General features: G+C 37.5%; 1 protein-coding gene across 1 annotated transcript in view; it reads left to right on the top strand.

Annotated features, from left to right (window-relative positions):
• The first annotated feature begins 316 nt into the window (after nucleotides 1–316).
• emc2 (ER membrane protein complex subunit 2) overlaps nucleotides 317–18,083 on the top strand; it is a 49,271-nt gene continuing 31,504 nt past the window's right edge. The window contains exons 1-5 of the mRNA XM_030158922.1: nucleotides 317–366; nucleotides 1,043–1,156; nucleotides 4,019–4,083; nucleotides 8,177–8,262; nucleotides 11,582–11,639. Of these exons, the coding sequence (XP_030014782.1) occupies nucleotides 327–366; nucleotides 1,043–1,156; nucleotides 4,019–4,083; nucleotides 8,177–8,262; nucleotides 11,582–11,639 (363 nt within the window). The 5' untranslated portion in view covers nucleotides 317–326. The remainder of the gene's footprint in view (nucleotides 367–1,042; nucleotides 1,157–4,018; nucleotides 4,084–8,176; nucleotides 8,263–11,581; nucleotides 11,640–18,083) is intronic.

The raw sequence follows: 18,083 nt of genomic DNA, 5'->3' as shown, positions 1-18,083 counted from the left end.
GCAAACATGAAAATATATGAGGTTTGAATTTTAGTTAAACTAGTTAATTTGTTATGTTTTGTCTTTTCACTTGTCATTCAGTGCAAATGTAGTTCCTTCATGTGTGATAATGGTTAATATGTTAACTTTTCCCCTCCCTTTGACATGAGGAGGTCCATGTGGACGTGAGTGAAAAGTTATAGTAAAATTATTATTATTATTATTATTATTATTATTATTATTATTATTATTATTATTATTATTATTATTATTATATTACCGATTTCCCGTTTGACACGCCTTTTTACTGACGTAAGCACGTCGTCTGTTGTCATAACGTAGAAAAGATGGCGTCTGTCTCAGAGATGTACGATGTGGGTTGGGAAGGTAAGTGACAGATAAAATAGATTCCCCACGGGATTCCTTTCCTTTTGGATTTGTAGTTTTGGGTGGAATCGGATTTTACTGCGGAAAACCACCCAGGATGGTTGTCTCTGTCAGAAACATGTTTAACAGCCCAGTGTGAAACCGCTGTTAAAGCTAGTTAGCCGAAAAGCTAAACTAGCTAAATCAAGCTATCGGATTCATCCGTCCGGATAATCCCAGTTTAACAGCTGCCTTTTGTCTCAGTTAAAGAGGCTCTAAAATAAGCATTAGAGCGATTTCTGCTTGTTTTCTAGCAGTATTCGTAGTATGATAGGTTTTCGTGTTGTATTTTCGGCTAACGTTAGCATTCCTCAGGACAGCATGTGTCTGGTTCTTTGGAAGACCTTTAACAATACTAATGTTTAACAGAGTGTAGTTACTATTAACTACGTGTGTTGACCTTCCTGTACTGGTAGAAAAACTGTAACTGTAGTCATATGTGCTGGTAGGTATACTATTCTGTTCGACTGATATGATAATGTGTGTTTACAGTAAACCTTCCAGATATATCTCAGTCTTGTTTCCACTGTTATCACAAAACATGTATCTAAAGACCTAAAGTCTTACTTTAGAATGCCACTGATACCATGGCTCGGCTTGGATCACATTTGTTTTAAAGTTACACTGTTTTCCACAGAGATGAGAGACAAACTGCGTAAGTGGAGAGAAGATAACTTCAGAAACAGTGAACAGATTGTGGATGTTGGAGAAGAACTCATTAGTGAACATGGATCTAAACTGGGAGACGACAGTAAGTGTCTACAAACACAAATACATGAGCTATTAAAATAGATATTGTCTACAGCAGGCTATGCATAATTACTGCCAGTTTTAATACAGAGGGTTTAAGTCTGCACATAAACACATGTGATCACTAACAACTTAATGAACAGTGAATGTGCATTTTTAATTTTGTGTCAAATTAAAAGTGTAGTCAATGTATTGAGCCTTGAAGAAAAGTGTCTAAATATATAACAAGTAGAATTATAGTAAAATTACTAACATTTATAACACCAGCTTTAGAAGATTTTCTTATTACAGATAAACATGCGCTCATTCTAACAGTAACCATTGTGACTTGAAAGGTTAAACAAAAATGCTCTGAGTATTAACATGTATCATGGGTGATCTGAGTGTAAGTGGACAGCTCCAAAGCCTGGTTATACAATTAAGGTTTTCCTTTCTGAAAGTTGTTACAGAAATAAAAAGTCTACATCACCATAACTTATAAATATAAAGTTCAACCTGTTTTTCTCTTGTCATTACATGTGAGTTGTACTTTGTTTTAATATAATAAGATAAGACTTTATTTATCCCACCATGGGGAAATTTCACAGTTAACAGCAGCAACAAAGAATAAGCAATTGCAGAGTGAAAAGAGAGAAGAGAGAAAAACATACAAGTGAAAATGAAAAATGTAAAGAGTGAAAAAAAAAGGTATTTATATAAATAAAACATTTGAATTAAAAATTAAGTATTATTTACATCATCATCCTTATCATGGCTGCACATGTACATGGTGTGATACAGATAGATAGATAGATAGATAGATAGATAGATAGATAGATACTTTATTGATCCCAGAGGGAAATTTACAGGTTCCAGCAGTATCCACAAACTAAAAAAAACAAACTTAAAACACAGTAGTAAAAACACTTTGAATATGGAGGGGGTCACTGGGAACTGTTATACAGTCTGATGGCTGTGGGGAGGAATGACGTGCAGAAATGCTCCGTCTTGCACGGGGGATGTAAGACAATAATGTGTAGTTTACTGCTGCTTTTACGTTGTTGTTGTTTAGTGACCTCTGCTAATGGTGTCATATTAAATCTGCCAATAGAGACATATCAAGGATTACAGAGACTGGGCTTACCTGAAGGGAATAGACAGTCTTGGGTGTTTGTCATGTTTTGATTTCCTCTTTTTCTGCTAATTTCTGGCAGACTGTGTATTTGGTCTCTGCCAACAGAATGATGATGAAATGTGAGATCCAATATACTTACAGACGTACTCTTACCTGTCCACTTACTAATCCATGACTGGATTATACATGATGCTGATGTTAATACCATGTGTAACCAGGGTCAAAGTTCAAGTGCTTTTTGTTTTTTTTTTTGGTAAAGCAGGAGGAGGTTTTACTGATTCTAAACATCATAAAGTTTGAGGTTTCCTTCATAACAGTCCGGCCTTACTGCATTACCATTAAACACTTCTCTTTTTCCACTCGTCACTATGATTCACTCGGTCTGTAAGAGGCAGATAAACACTTAACGTGCCACGGTTTTATTGAATCCAGTCCTTAAACTGGCTGTGAATTAAGATGCAATTACAAAAACAAGAGTTGGAATCATAAAAGTCAAGACATTTGTTTGTTTTGGCAAAACCTGAGACGTTTTGACTTTATTATTTCAACTTCAATTAATTGGGAGGTTAAAATGTTATATTAGTGGTATTTGCGTCTCACCACTGCCGTATGTTGTTCTGTCATGGTTGACTTAACATTTTAATAAACACTTATTTTTTATGGCAAACATCAAGCAAAACATGTTAAAGGGATAGATGTGTTGTGTTTTTTTTAGATGCTCAACGTGGCTCGATCCACACCTGGAAAATAAAACAAAAGTGACTTTTTAACCTTTACTTTAGATTTACCATTACTTTCAGGTCTCCCTCGAAAAAGGGATTTTATCTGAAGGGACTTCCTGGTTAAATAAATGTTAAAATAGAGTTTTTTAAATAAATGTATAAATGTAAATGTATTCTTTTATATGGTCCTGCACAGGACAAATGTAAATGATTTGTTACAAAATTGTTTCAACTACATGAGTAACTTCAACTACAACAAAATATATAACTTGCCTTGTTGTAAAGAAAGTTGTTTTCATACAATCTGTAGTTTGTAAATTTGTTAAATGTAAACAGACAAGCAAGAAACTATGTACATGTCTGATTTTTATTTTTAAGTGTATAAGTATTTTATTATCTCGTTCAGCGTAATGTGAGCCATTTATATCTAATTATAATAATGTTCAGTAGTGAATATTTAACACCTTTTGTATCATCATTTGTGACTGAACAACACAGAGTCAAATAAATTTGCACTTTTTAATTTTGATACACGAAGACATACATGTTGTAACTCACCAAATTTAGAGGTTCGTTCTTGTCCTGGCTTTAAAACTACAATAACTTATAAGGAAAGGAGGAGGAGTTAGAAAGAACTTTAATAGAAACGTTACTTCTGTTCCTTTGGTTTCACAATCTGTCAACAGTGTTTTTTAAGCAGCGTCAGTAATACTTTTCCCTGAAAAAGCAGCTGTGTTTTCTAACAAGTGACATTATTTTTAATGTATTCCATTGAGGAAATACTAAATGATAAATGAAACGGGACAGTTTTATGAATGATGCGTACCACTAGCTCTTAAGCTGCTGATTCACATCATGGAAGTTTGGTTTTGGTTTAAAAAAAGACATAATGTGCAGCTGTTGGTGACAGAGTTGAAGTCGGGACGTCAAGTGTACTCTTCAATATATCATGTTTTCATGTTACACCAGACAGTGGAATGGAAAGGGCGTTAACACAGTCTTCTTTGTCCGTGTCTCTTCTGCCCAGTATGGATTATTTATGAGCAGGTGATGATCGCAGCGCTGGACTGCAGTCGGGATGACTTGGCTCTGGTGAGTTTTTACTGCGCTTCCTCACACACCCAAGAGCTTCAAAAACCATCTCTCTCTCTCTCTCTCTCTCTCTCTCTCTCTCTCTCTCTCTCTCTCTCTCTCTCTCTCTCTCTCTCTCTCTCTCTCTCTCTCTCTCTCTCTCTCTCTCTCTCTCTACACACCCAAGAGCTTCAAAAACCATCTCTCTCTCTCTCTCTCTCTCCTCTCTCTCTCTCTCTCTCTCTCTCTCTCTCTCTCTCTCTCTCTCACAGCCATTCCTACTTTGCAGCTTCTCCTCTGCCAAATGTGAAAATCTGATTTTTATTTGGCCAAATGGTATTACTCTGTCTGTACTTTGGAAAAACAATTTGCAGAGAGTTGGAAGCGGAGGGTGTAGCAAACGAGTGGAGATGCATGCTTCAAGTGTTAGCCTCATTTATGGAGTTCAACAAGGTTTTTCCCGTCGGATTTATGTGGCATCTCAAAGTTAAGTGTGATGTTTTTAAGTTCTCTTAACCCATAAAGATCCAAACATCCACCAGCATCCAAAAGCATCTACTGATCTATAATATTGAATAGCTATTGATCCACTAATCCTATCAATACATGTAAATAATTAGTGTAAAATGCACTTTTACCTCAGTTATTCCTGAATAAAATCTACAGAAACTTGCAAAATGAGAACTAAAATGAGCAAAATACTTAAAAATAAGGATGAATTCATCATTTCATAACAGCCAGAACCCTGTATTTAGTTTGATAACCCTCAAACATTACGTGCCCGCACTTGAAAACCTTCAGCCTGCAGTCCACGGCAAACTTTTTGCACATACAGACGTACAGACGGATGGACGACGAACTGATGACAGTACCCTGTGGCAAGGGCTGAGGGTACAAACTAAATGCATCTACAGTATTTAATAACTATTGATCCACTAATCCTATCAATACATGTAAATAATTGATGTAAAATGCAGTTTTACCTCAATTATTCCTGAATAAAATCTACAGAAACTTGCAAAATGAGAATAAAATGAGCAAAATTCTTTAAAAATAAGGGGAAAATTAACCAAAAAAATGAAACAGATGAAATAGAGGAAAATGCATGATTTACACTGAAAAAAGCAAAATACAGAGAATGATATAATAATAAATGGAGATAAATCACTTACGAAAGGTTAAAAAGAGAGAAAAATTCATTTGGAAACTGCACAAAAGTAGCTCAACATTGATGATCGGTTTGTGATCACTCAAGTGGTTCATCTCCGATCAGGATGGATGTGATGACTTATCTGGCAAAGAGTCACCGAGTGAAGGAAAGAAAGGCAGAGCTGGGTCATTAGAATCCTCCGTCTGTCGGCTGTGGTCTGAGCTCTTCTGCCAGGCTTGACTTCTACTGATGGATAGTGCAAACGCTCCGGGTCACAGCGCAGACTTTTCCATCTGATTCAGAAGAACGCAGACTGATTATAACAGTGTCATCAAACCAGTTCAAGGTTGTTTTTGGATCAGAAAATGAAGAGGTTGGATATAGGGTTCCACAGGTGGTAACAGAACATGAAGCCTCTGTTCAGGATCTGGGAGCAGGAAATAATCTAGAACAGGGGTGTCAAACACACGGCCCGTGGGCCAAGACTGGCCCGTGAAAGCATCCAGTCTGGCCTGTCGGATGAATCTGTGAAATCCAAAAATTACACTGAAGGTATTAACAATCAAGGATGTTAAAATTATTTTAGTTCAGGTTCCACATTCAGACCAATATGATCAGCCAGTGAAATAATAACATTATAACCCATAAATAATGACAACTCCACCTTTTCTCCTTGGTTTAACGTGAAAAATGTGAAATTACATGAAAATGTTTACATTTGCAAACTGTCCTTTCATGATAAAATGTGAATAATCTGAACAACATGAAATGTCTCAAGGAAAATAAGTGCAGTTTTACAATATAATAGATCAATCAATCAAATTTTGTTTATATAGCGCCAAATCATAACAAAAGTTAACTCATGACACTTTACATATAGAGCTGGAATAAACCACACTCTCAAGCAAGTTTAATAGATAGATAGATAGATAGATAGATAGATAGATAGATAGATCCACTATGATCTGTTAGCTATGTTAATCTTAAACTGAGACATAATATTGTTAAAATTGCACTAATTTGTCCTAAAAATATCAGGTTGTTCAGGTTATTCACATTTTCATCATGTAATCTTACTGTTTTACACTAAAACAAACAGAAACATTTGGAGTTGTGTCATTATGTTAATATTTTACTGGTCTGGCCCCTTAGACCCCATTGGACTGTATATGGCCCCTGATGCAGACGGATCAGTCAGTGTTTTCTAACTGATGTACTGGTCATTAGTCCAGTTCAAGTAATAATCCAGTGAATGTAGAACAGATCTGCCTCTGTCTCTGCATGTTCTACTGTCTTCTATGTTGACATGAAACCTGTGCTGAAAGTGATACAGGATGCTTCTTAAAACATGACGCTCATCAGTTTTGATACAAGACACAGTTTTATTTATTCAAAGCAGGAACCAGGGTTGGAGTTTGCCACTAAATACCAGTTTTTACCAGTTAAAATGTGTTTAAAGAGATTAAAACTGACAAAATATCCACTAATAATGCTCACTTTACTCTGACGCATGTATATATTTTGCTTGAAAGCTTAAAAATTGCATTAAAGTTTATGCTAAACCATGTTACAAGTAATATTTCTGCATTAAATGGAACGGTTATGTCTGTTTCAGTGTCTGACAGAACAGAGTTTTAGAGTGAAATAAAATAGAATCGGGTCGATAATATAAAAATTTAAATAGAGTGGGACTAAGGGCAGTAAATGTGCTTTATGGGTAGATTTATGAATTATAACTATGACAAAGTGCAAAACTATGAGTTTGAGTACAAATATGTGCAATGTAGTGCAGTTACTTTCCAGTATGAGTATGTTGTATACGTAGTTGCATGGGTGGAGTAAGTAGAAGGAGTTGAGCTGAAAACACTGCGTTACTGTTCATTATGATCCGCCATCGTCCTAAATGTTCATCAAACACAATTGAAACGGAACCAATAACCTTCACATCTGTTCCAGTTGAACACATCCTCTCTGACACAGACCCTGATGGAACATGCTCGGGTTTTCCCCAGGTTTCTGGGGGGCTTAGGTGCTGTGGTTTCATGGGAGTAGGGGGGTGGGTGTCTGTGGTTATGGAATTTGGGGGTTCTCCCCCAAGAAAATTTGATGTTATTTGACTAAAAACTGGGCTTTCATTTTCACATAATTTTAGACTATTACAGTGTTTTCCCTAAATTTATGGAAGAGAAGGCACATAGTGGGGTTTGGACTGTTGTCCCACAGTCTATGTATGTGCATGATGTCACATTATTATTATCATTATTATTATTTAGTTTTTTAATTTACGGTGTAAATATGCAATACTGCCTGTCTGTATCCTTATATGTTGTATGTATTTCTTTTATCTGTAGTACAGAGTTGACTTTTTGTGTAATTTAATATTTCTTCTATTATCAGTACTTTTCTGTATGTATTCTGTGTGTAATTTTGTGTGATATTTTTATACAGTCTCTTTTCACTTTAAGTGTTTTTGCTGCTAAAGAAGAAATAGAGCTTTCATTGTTCCTGTAATAATGACAATAAAGTTCTATTCTATTCTATTCTATTCTATTCTATTCTATTCTATTCTATTCTATTCTATTTTTATTTGTAGTAGTGGTAGTATCTATGAACAACAACACAAACAATCTGTTATTTGATCTGGAAAAAATCCTTTAGGCAGAAAACATCATTAATTTTTCATTAACTGGTCTTCTAATGTAGGGAAAACCTGAACCTGTGAGTTATTGGGACGCCCAACCGACTACTAACTATATAACTTGAGCAGTGGCAGGTTTTTCACATGGAAGACTAATTTGTGTGTATGAGTGAGTTTAACTGCCAACATCTGGTGCGACAGGTCATCTGTCTTGGAAAAAAATCAGCAGTATTTATATAGGTTATATTGTGAGAGCAAGAATGTAACACAGTTTAGTTCCAGTCAGCTGTAATTGGTCTCTCTCTCCTTTGCCCACATCCTTGCAGACCTGTCTACAGGAACTGAGGAAGCAGTTTCCAGATAGCCACAGAGTGAAGCGATTATCAGGCATGAGGCTGGAAGCTTTGGAAAGGTAAGCATCGGCTTTTAAAAGCTCAACAGGCAGAAAAAAAAAGAAGAAAAAAAAAAAGTACAGCCCCACTGTTTTGTATGTGCGGTACTTTTGGAAAGCTCGGGGGTGAGAAACTGTTAGCAAATCCTTAATGGTACAATGGTCTGGGTGTGTGCAAGTACCCAGTGTGTGAGGGGTAGAGTGTGTTTATGTTGGATAACCCAGCATTCTTTAGGAGTGGAGGGGAACGCAGCGAGTACGGGTTCAGCGCTGGGTAGTCCTGCGGCCCTGCAGCCTGACTTAGGGATTCCCGGGAAGGAAGTGGTCGCGACCAACTGTTATTCTGGGGGTCCCTCAATCTTCTCTGGTTTCTATTTCGCTGTTGTTTCCTTTTGTTACTCCGTTTCTGTCCGTATTTTTTTAATTTTTTTTTTTTTTATATACTCTCTCCCCTCCCTATTCTCATGAGTTTTTCCCGTCCTGTTTTGGTCTCTGAATCGGCCCCGTAAATATTGATATGTCACCGCAAGCTCAACTTAGGCTCACTGGTGTGTTTTATTTTTAAATGTGCAGTTTATAAAAAAGGTAAGCAGAATGGAGTGTGTGAGTCGGAAAGATAAACAGGGGGATATTTTAGGCTGAACTGAGCCGGAGGAAGGGTAATCAGAGTGCTTGTGCAGGTCTTGAAAGTCTTAAAAAGGATGGGATTTGAGTGTGAAAGTCTTAATAAAGTATGGAAAAACATTTCTCTCATAGTTGAATTTGAGAGTATGTACAAAGACATAATCTTGTAAGATAAGAAATACATGAAGAAAGCATGTACAAAAACTTGACATGATTTTGATAATCGGTTGGTGCTGGAATTATTCTAGTGAAATATATTAATATATTATATATTATATTAATATATATTAAATATATTTGTGTGATATCCATGCACTTTTGTGATTTTCATTTGTTTTGAAAACTTTATTAATTTACTGGGAATTATGCATTCATTCAGACATTTATTAACCCATAAAGACCCAAACAGCAACTGGTGACCAAAACCATCTACTGATTTAAAATGCTTTATAATTTCTGATCCATTAATTCTATCAATACATGTCAATGATTGGTGTAAAATACAGTTCCTCATCTTTTCATGGTCATCAGCTATGACCCATTTGGATGTTCAGAGGCTCCGTAGTTACCATGGAAACACTGTCATCTTCTACAACATTGATTGACCAGTAAAACCCATGGAGTTGGATCAATGACAGTGGATGGACACACTGGGTTTATGTTCAGTTAATGATATCTTCACTGAAAAAGTCACCTTTTTCCTTCAGTTTTCTGTTTCTTATACAATAACCCTCCACTTCAATCTAAGTTTCTATGATCTACATGATCAGTAAATTAAATATAGGAATATACATGATTTCAATTGAAAAAACACAAAATATAGAGGACAATATTATTATAAATGGTGATAAATCATATAAGAAAGGTGAAATCTAAAGAAAAATGTATTTGGGAACTGTCACAAAAGTACCACTGGGTCTTTATGGGTTAAAATGAACTTTTGAACCACACACATCAGGTACAATCTCAACCAAAACTGTAGTCATGCAAGTATAAACGTACATATAGTCAAGGTCTGGGGATAAAAATAGTAGTTTTGAAAAAGTCTGGAATTTTTATTTGGATAAAGAACAAACACCCTGTACATTTACACGTAGCCGGTATCTCGCAAAACGGAGGTTTTTCTCTGCGTTTGTGCCTATTGTTTACACCACAATGATAGCCACGCCCACCAGAAACGATGGTTTCTAAAAACTCCGACCAAAGTGGAGATTTCAGAAAATCTCCATTTTCACGTTTGTGTTTAAACAGAGCGAAACGGAGCTCTTGGATGGATGTCACAGTTTAATGGACATACATTTGCGTCACGTGTGCGACTAACAGAAGTAATATTTTGTTGTGATTTGTTTCAGGATTCTGATTGGTAAATGGTCCTGGATGGTCTCACCACACTGCCATCTACAGTTGTGGCATGCTCTTGATGGTGTACATATACAGGGCCGTGTAAATGAAGGTTTTTCTGAAAACGGTCACGTGTGCATTTTTTTTAAACAGATGGGGGGGAATATCTGTTTTCCAAAATACCCAGCTACATCTAAATGTAGCCTTAGTCTGAACTGAGCTGCACTAAGGGTAATTCAATCTGTTTATTGCCTCGCTCACATTCCCCACCGGGATCACCATCGCTGGTTTATCGGTTATGTCAGAGTTTATGTGATAATTGAGAGCGATTGCTCCGGCGCTGTCAGATTAAATAAACGGCATGCTGGGATCTAATTGGCCGCAGACAGAACTGCACTCGAACGAGACGGCTTCAAACGGCGAGACCCTTCCCTTCGCACATACGCACACTTAGCTCCTAAATAAATAAAGCGAATCAAAGTGGCTCACGAGCGGTTGCCTGGTGCCATCTGAAATCTCCCAAAGTGTGGCTGAGTAATAAAGTGAATGTGAGGGAAGCGGCAGAGCTGGAAGTGGGGCTGCTCAGTGCTAATGGGAACCAGAGTCGCTTCTGTCTGATGTAGGCTGTAAGTTCCCCAACGGTTTCTGATCCGACAACTCCGCCCACGGCTGCTGGAACGTCAGCGTTGCAGATTGCTCTAATGTAAAAAAAAAAAAAAAATTAAAGTTAAAAATCATCCTTTGGTGCCTGATTTGACATGACAAGTGAAGTGCACATGCCCCCTTTTCCCAGATTTCTTTACCGTATGATTTGATATTTACAGCTCATAAATTTCCCCTTTAAACAGAATCATGTGGGCCCGGTCCAACTGTTTGAGCCACGCTGAGTCGGATATCGTTGCTTATCAAGTTCATATGTGTGCATTATGGTATTATGTACGGGCCAAGACACAGACAACTGAACCAACAACTACGCTACAGATCTGGACAGATGTAAAAGCAGCAATTTAATTTTGTTTAAAGGTGAATCAAACTGGATCCAGTCAAATGAAAATACAATCTTCAAAACAGTGTGCTTTGTTTGTATTGATTTCATGACTCATTGTGAAGTGATTTAAGCCTCTCGCAATGTCGACAGTGTGACCGGCAACCTAAACTTAAACGAGTGTTTATTTCTTGCTTTAGATCACCGCTGATTTCTGTACAGCCTCACTGTAATCATAGAAACCTGCCACTCTGTATACAGAAACTTGATTACCTTGAACTCTGCTTGATTTCCCCACCACCTAATTTTATCCAACTGGGATTGGTTTAAAAAAAAAAAAAAAAAAAAAAAAAGAAACACACACATTTCTATTCTTTTCTGTCTCTGAAGGTACGATGAAGCCAACAAGCACTACGATGCCATTCTCCAGGAGGACCCCACCAATACGGTAAGAAAGAAGGAAAAAAAGACAGAAACTCTGCTCAGTGTTCGACCTGGCTTCACTTTGTGGTCGAGGACTTTAAATCTGACCAGGCATGTCGGTGTTAGCGAACAAGTTTGCTAAGTTAACCCATAAAGACCCAGGGCTACTTTCGTGGCAGGTCCAAAACAGTTTTTTCTCTATATTTAACTTTTCTTAACCCATTAAGACCCAAACAGCCACTGGTGACCAAAACCATCCACTGATCTAAACTGTTTAATACCTGTTGATCCATTAATCCTATCAATACATGTCAATAATTGGTGTAAAATACTGTTCTTCATCGTTTCACGGTCATCAGATATGACCCATTTGGATGTTCAGAGGCTCCGTAGTTACCGTGGAAACACCATCATCTTCTACAACAGTGATTCACCAGTAAAACCCATGGAGTTGGATCAATGACAATGGATGGACACACTGGGTTTGTGTTGAGTTAAGGAGAGATTTGGTTGAAAAAGTCACTTTTTCATCTTTTTCTGATATAATAAAACACAACTTTCATCTGAGCCTTTATGAACATCTACATGATCAGTGAATTAAATATAGGAAAATACAGGTTTTTCACTGAAAAAACAAAATGCAGAGGATAATATCATAATAACTGGTGATAAATCAATTAAGAATGATTAAATAGATACATTTGGGAACTGTCACAGACGAAGCACTGGGTCTTTACAGGTTAATTGATTGCTTACTATTTAGTATAAGATCCTCTGCATTTTGTGGTTTTTCAGTGAAAATCATGTATTTTCTTATAGTCAATTCACTGATCATGTACATGTTCATTAATGTTCAGATTAAAGTTGAGGGTTATTATATCAGAAAGAGAGAAAACTGAAGAAAAAAACTGACTGAACATAAACCCAGTGTGTCCATCCATTGTCATTGATCCAACTCCATGGGTTTTACTGGTGAATCACTGTTGTAGAAGATGATGGTGTTTCCACGGTAACTACGGAGCCTCTGAACATCCAAATGGGTCATATCTGATGACCGTGAAAAGATGACAAACTGTATTTACACTAATTATTGACATGTATCGATGGCTTTAGTGGATCAACAGGTATTAAACCGTTTAGATCAGTGGATGGTTTTGTTTGCCAGTGACTGTTTGGGTCTTTATGGGTTGAACTGCCTTCGGCCTCCCTGACCTCAACCACGCTGCTGATCAGCCTATCACCCAAAGTGAGTGCGTTTGAGGGAGGGGGCTGGAGTGGGCGGTGGGTGATTCATAGCCCGAGTCAGTGGCAGACATGTTTGGTGGAAGTAAAGCGTAAATTAGAGTCTGGCCTTTGAAGACGGTGATTTAGCGGCGCTCTCAGACCCTTGCCAGGACTGTGTTCCTGTTCCACCTTCTCCATTTCCATCCACTGGCGTCAGGTGTGAAGTCTACGCTGTTTACCTGCTGACGGAGACTTCAACCTGAAACTCTGTCCATGCTAGGATTCCGTACTTGCTCTACAATTCATCCCAGCGAAATAACTTGCAGAAGCATGTCTAGCTAGTGTTCTGCCAATCCCTCACCACCAACCCAAAACATAATGTACCTGCTGTTAATTGTTTCCATAAGGACATGTGGCCACGCAAGAAAATAAATCTTTTAGAGGGGTTTTCAAAGAAACCATGACCTTATTTATTTTGGCTACCTCTCACCCCCGCCCCCACCCCAACCCTGAAGATGTTCAGCAAGTTTCCTGGTTTCCTGAGCCGTGCTGACATATGGATCGCTTTAGATGTATTTTACATTTTCTTTTAAGTTGCAGTGTTTTACAGAGAGAGCATTGAATTTAGTGATTTGGATGTTAAGATCATATGGAAATTCTTGAACGCCAACAAACCTAATGATTACTGTGCCTCAGAGTACAACCAGATATCTATCATCTGGGTATCTATAGAGTTTTTTGGGGTTTTTTTTGGCAGATATATATTCTGTGAACGCTTCTGCACTGGTTCTGACTCGGTCTGACCCTTATATTACCATAATATTACCCCGACTCTGACCTATACACCTCCTCATTTCATATCACTTACAACATGAAAAAGACTATGAACTGTTTGTCATCAGCACCGTTATACTGCAGATGTCAAACTCATTTTAGTTCAGGGGCCACATACTGCCCAGTTTAACCTGAAATGGATGTGACCAGTAAAATAATAGCATAATAACTTGACGACTCCAAATTTTTCTCTATCTTTTAGTGCAAAAAAAGTAAAATTACAGTATGTAGATGTTTACATTTACAAATTATCCCCTCACAAAAACCTGAAATTTCTTTCGAGAAATGAGTGCAGTTTTTGTTTTTTGTTTTTTTCCATTCTTTGTTTATTTGGAAAACCAATTTATACAAAACTTCCCTTTTGGGTACAATTCAACATCCACACATCAAATTTGAAAGAAGATGCTAATCCAAGGTTTTTGGTTGAATATAGAACAAATAAAATAAAGAAAGAAAAGTGGGCTGGAGGAGAGGGCTTACTCTGTTACTTCATCAACAAGATAAAACACATTAAAGTGTGTATGCTTACATTAACCTAAACAGAAATGTATATTTTCACATAACCAATGTATTCACTTCACATCCATTACAAATTTAACATAGTTTGTCCATTTTGACAAAATAGTGAAAAAGCTTCCCTTTGACCCTTAAAACCAAATGACAGTTTCTCCAGAATGTAAATGTCCTGTACGATGTCAATATATTTTTCCGTTTTGGGTGCTTTAGGCTTTAACCTTTTTCTAGTGATAGTCTTTTAACTTGCTGCCAAGAGTGCAGTTTTAATAATATTGTGTCTTAGTTTATCATTTACACACATGTATTACAACTTACAGATCACAGTGGATCTACAAATACACAAAACAATTAATACCAGGCAGAATATTGATCAAATTATTCATATTTCTCTTAAGACGTTCCATGTTCATATTTTTTCAGATTATTCACATTTTTTATGACATGATTGTTTGGAAAGTTACCCATTTTCATGTAATTTTACTTTTTTACACTGAAACAAAGGGGAAACATTGGGAGTTGTCATTATTTATAGGTTATTATGGTAGTATTTTACTGGTCTGATCCACTTGGCACCAAACTAGGGCTGAATGTGGCCCCTGAACTAAAATGACTTATTGTTGATATCTTCAGTGAAATTTTTATTACTTTTCATAGGAGGGATTAGACCCCTTGGCTGGCTGGTTTTGACCCATATGTTAAAGAACCATATGTTTGACATCTCTGGTCTATGCCTTTGGATGGTGAGAGTAAGCTATAGTACGGGGAGAACACGCAAACTCCACATGGAAAGCCTGTCTTGAATCAAACCCACAACCCTCTTAATGTGAGGTGACAGTGCTAATACACTTATAATGTAGTTCCTATTAATTGATCAACAGTATTATTAAAATAGAATAGAATAAGATTTATTGTCATTGCAAAATACCACTGTACAATGCAACAAATTTGGTGATAATTATTATACTGTATGTAAAATCTACTATTACACAATATTTATTAGTGTGTATAATCGCCACACCAAGAGGAAGAGCTGAAAACTTTGGGTGCGTCCAAAAATGTAGAAGAAGTATTTGGTCTTAACACGAGTTTGTGCCCTTATGCCTTATGGAGAATATGATTTGTAGGCTGAGGCATCTGTGTAGCACTACCACGCTTCATTTAGAATGGAAATGATCTGAGAAAATTTGGATAGATTTGGATGTTACCCTTGGGTGTTTTGCAATTTTTCGATAATATTTCAGCTGATCTTCGACATTGCGTCCCAGTGTAAAACCAGTCCGGAGTCCTGAATCCTCGCCGACCCGCCTGTCCTCGTGGCTCAGAAAAATGGGCTCGTCATCTGTATTTTGCCTCCCACCATGCTGCTCTGGCTCACGCCCACCTTCGCTTCGTCAATACCACCCCTGTTTATTTTATGCTTTTTATTACCGTTGGAGGTTTGGAAGTCCGATTGGCACGTCAGGTTTTAAAAGCAGGGATAGGGCTGTTTTCATAGGCAGGTTCTCTCAGCGGTGTTTCAATTAAGTGCTTTGGTTGGAGGACATGGTTCTCAGTGAGCCCAGGGGATGTGGATGAAGCGTGCAATGTGAAAGCTCTGCCTGAAGATGTAAGTTAATGGGACGGGATTACATTAGTGTTTATTTTTTATTCTCTGTATTAGTATCCTGTAAATATGCAGTTTCCACTAATGCTGGTGGTGTTTAAACCAAATTCCACAAATTACTAGAGGATTGCCAACTGGCATCGTTTCCCGGTTCTCATTGCTTGTGCCTCTGTGACAACACTAAACAGCAGTGATTTGCAAAAACATTTTTATAGTTGTGTGCTCTTCCAAATGCTGTTGGTTTTGTCTTATACCACACTTAATCAGCAAATATTGAATCTGAAATTATTTTGTAGCTTGGAAAGCCGTCTCTGTTGCACAAAATGGCTGTTCCAGCAAATTTATGTTTTAGTAATTGGCATAGTCTAAACTCTATTCAGTGTTTTGACAATGGGAGTTGTGATTCCAATGAATCCCAGGGCATCCCAGGGACAACACGGAAAGGGAACGGTTGTTTCCTGGTGTCTGAGTGGTTCATGCTGCCACCCCAGTGAGCGTAGGCTGCCAATCAAACCTGGGGCAGGGAATGGAACAAAACAGCGAATAGGCCCTCGGCCCATGGGAGGTTAACCTTAAACCTTTTTCCCACAATCCTAAAGGTTTGGGTGTAGTGGCGGAGGGTGGAGCGATGATATGATGACAGCATTTAGGTCACCTGTCTTGAAAGCGAAGGCTATCTCCTCCCTGCATGTTCAACATGCTTTAAGGATTGGGCAGGAGATGGGCCTGAGAAATGGCGGAAAATTGGCGACCACAAGGAAGACTTGCGAGGCATCCCAGCATGCGAAGCAGAGATTGGAAACTGAGCTGTTGTAATTATAGGCTGTGGAATAGATGTGGTACCCATTAACCAAAATTGTTGAATCAACAAAAATTGCTCAAGGATTTTTTGCCATGGTGGTGTCCAAAAAATGTTTCAAACTCTTAGCCCTTCCATTGCTCGCTATGTTCCAATACCTACAGCAATGATCTGGCAAAATTCTTGTCTGCGTGTGTAAATGCATTTTTTCCACCTTTTTATTTCTTCTTGTGAGTATTTTAGATTATGCTCTTCCCACAACATTTGCATACAAAGAAGGACTCCGTTTTAATACCATTCATTGAACTCTGTCATTGTGATAATATTGATCTCAAACCCTCTAATTTCACCCTAATTGGTCAATACGAAAGCTAATGTTTCTTCAATAAGCCACGGACGACTCCTGAGGTTGACCCACAATCATAAGCAATTACAGATGTAGCATACGATGAACTGTATTTATACATATTTGTCAAATGATTTGAAATTTAGAGCATCAGTTCAAAGCAAAATACATCCACCAGTTGGAATAAAGGTTAAAAATAACATCACATTTCTTAGCTTCTCATTTACATAAATTCCTCCATCTCGGCTGTGTTCATAAGCATCAGTGACTTAGAAATACCTGCCTTTACTTGCTGTTTTTGGCTGTTCTCAGACTGTCGTGAATATACCTGCAATACTACAGCGTCCACTGGAACGTGGAATGATAATCGCTAAGAAGCTGATATTAAAAGAGTGGAAGTCTCCAAATCCTCCCCCTTTTCAAATGTGGGTCAATGATATGTTGTCATTAATACAGATGGAAAAGCTCAGGTCTTTGAGGACGTGCACTGTGGACACTTTTTCAAATGCTTGGACTCTGTTTCTCGCATAGTTGGAGGAAGTTAGATTGGACTGAGGACTATATCACGTCTAAAAACGCACTTTTTCTCGTTGGCTTTTAATCAGTGAGTGAGATGTTTCTTTTTTTTTCCCGTTTTTATCAGATTTTAATTTGTCTTTGTTTTTATGATGGTGCTGTATTGTGTTTTTCTTAGCCCGCTTTGCACCCTGTTATCACTGTTTTTACTAATTTACTTATTTATTTCCTTGTGTTATGATTCGTGTACAGCACTTTGGCCAGCTGTAAAGTTCTTAAAGTGCTTTATAAATAAAGTTGGTATGGTATGGTATGGTATGGTTTGGTATGGTATATCTGTATACCAGTGACTGTCCTCTGCCTCTGCCCCTCTTTCTGTAAGTAAGGACTGGCTTGTTAATATCACATCTGAGCCTTTGTTTCTGTGTTTTTGCGTTTTAACCAGGGGTGTAAGAAAATATCGGTATTGCAGTATATTGCGATATTTCACTTCACGATACTGTATCGATATTTTTTAGGTATTTATTCAAATGCAGACATGGTGTAGGTTGTTTTTTGTTTTTCAAACTCTTATATGTATATTCACATGGGTATTTTGTTTGGTTGTTTGTTTACTACAAAAGTAGTATTG

The sequence above is a fragment of the Sphaeramia orbicularis genome, chromosome 16 (assembly GCF_902148855.1).
Source record: "Sphaeramia orbicularis chromosome 16, fSphaOr1.1, whole genome shotgun sequence".
In the NCBI taxonomy this organism is placed as follows: domain Eukaryota; kingdom Metazoa; phylum Chordata; class Actinopteri; order Kurtiformes; family Apogonidae; genus Sphaeramia; species Sphaeramia orbicularis.
The sequence above is the reverse complement of the archived record's forward strand: the minus strand, read 5'-3'. Positions and strand labels throughout refer to the sequence as shown.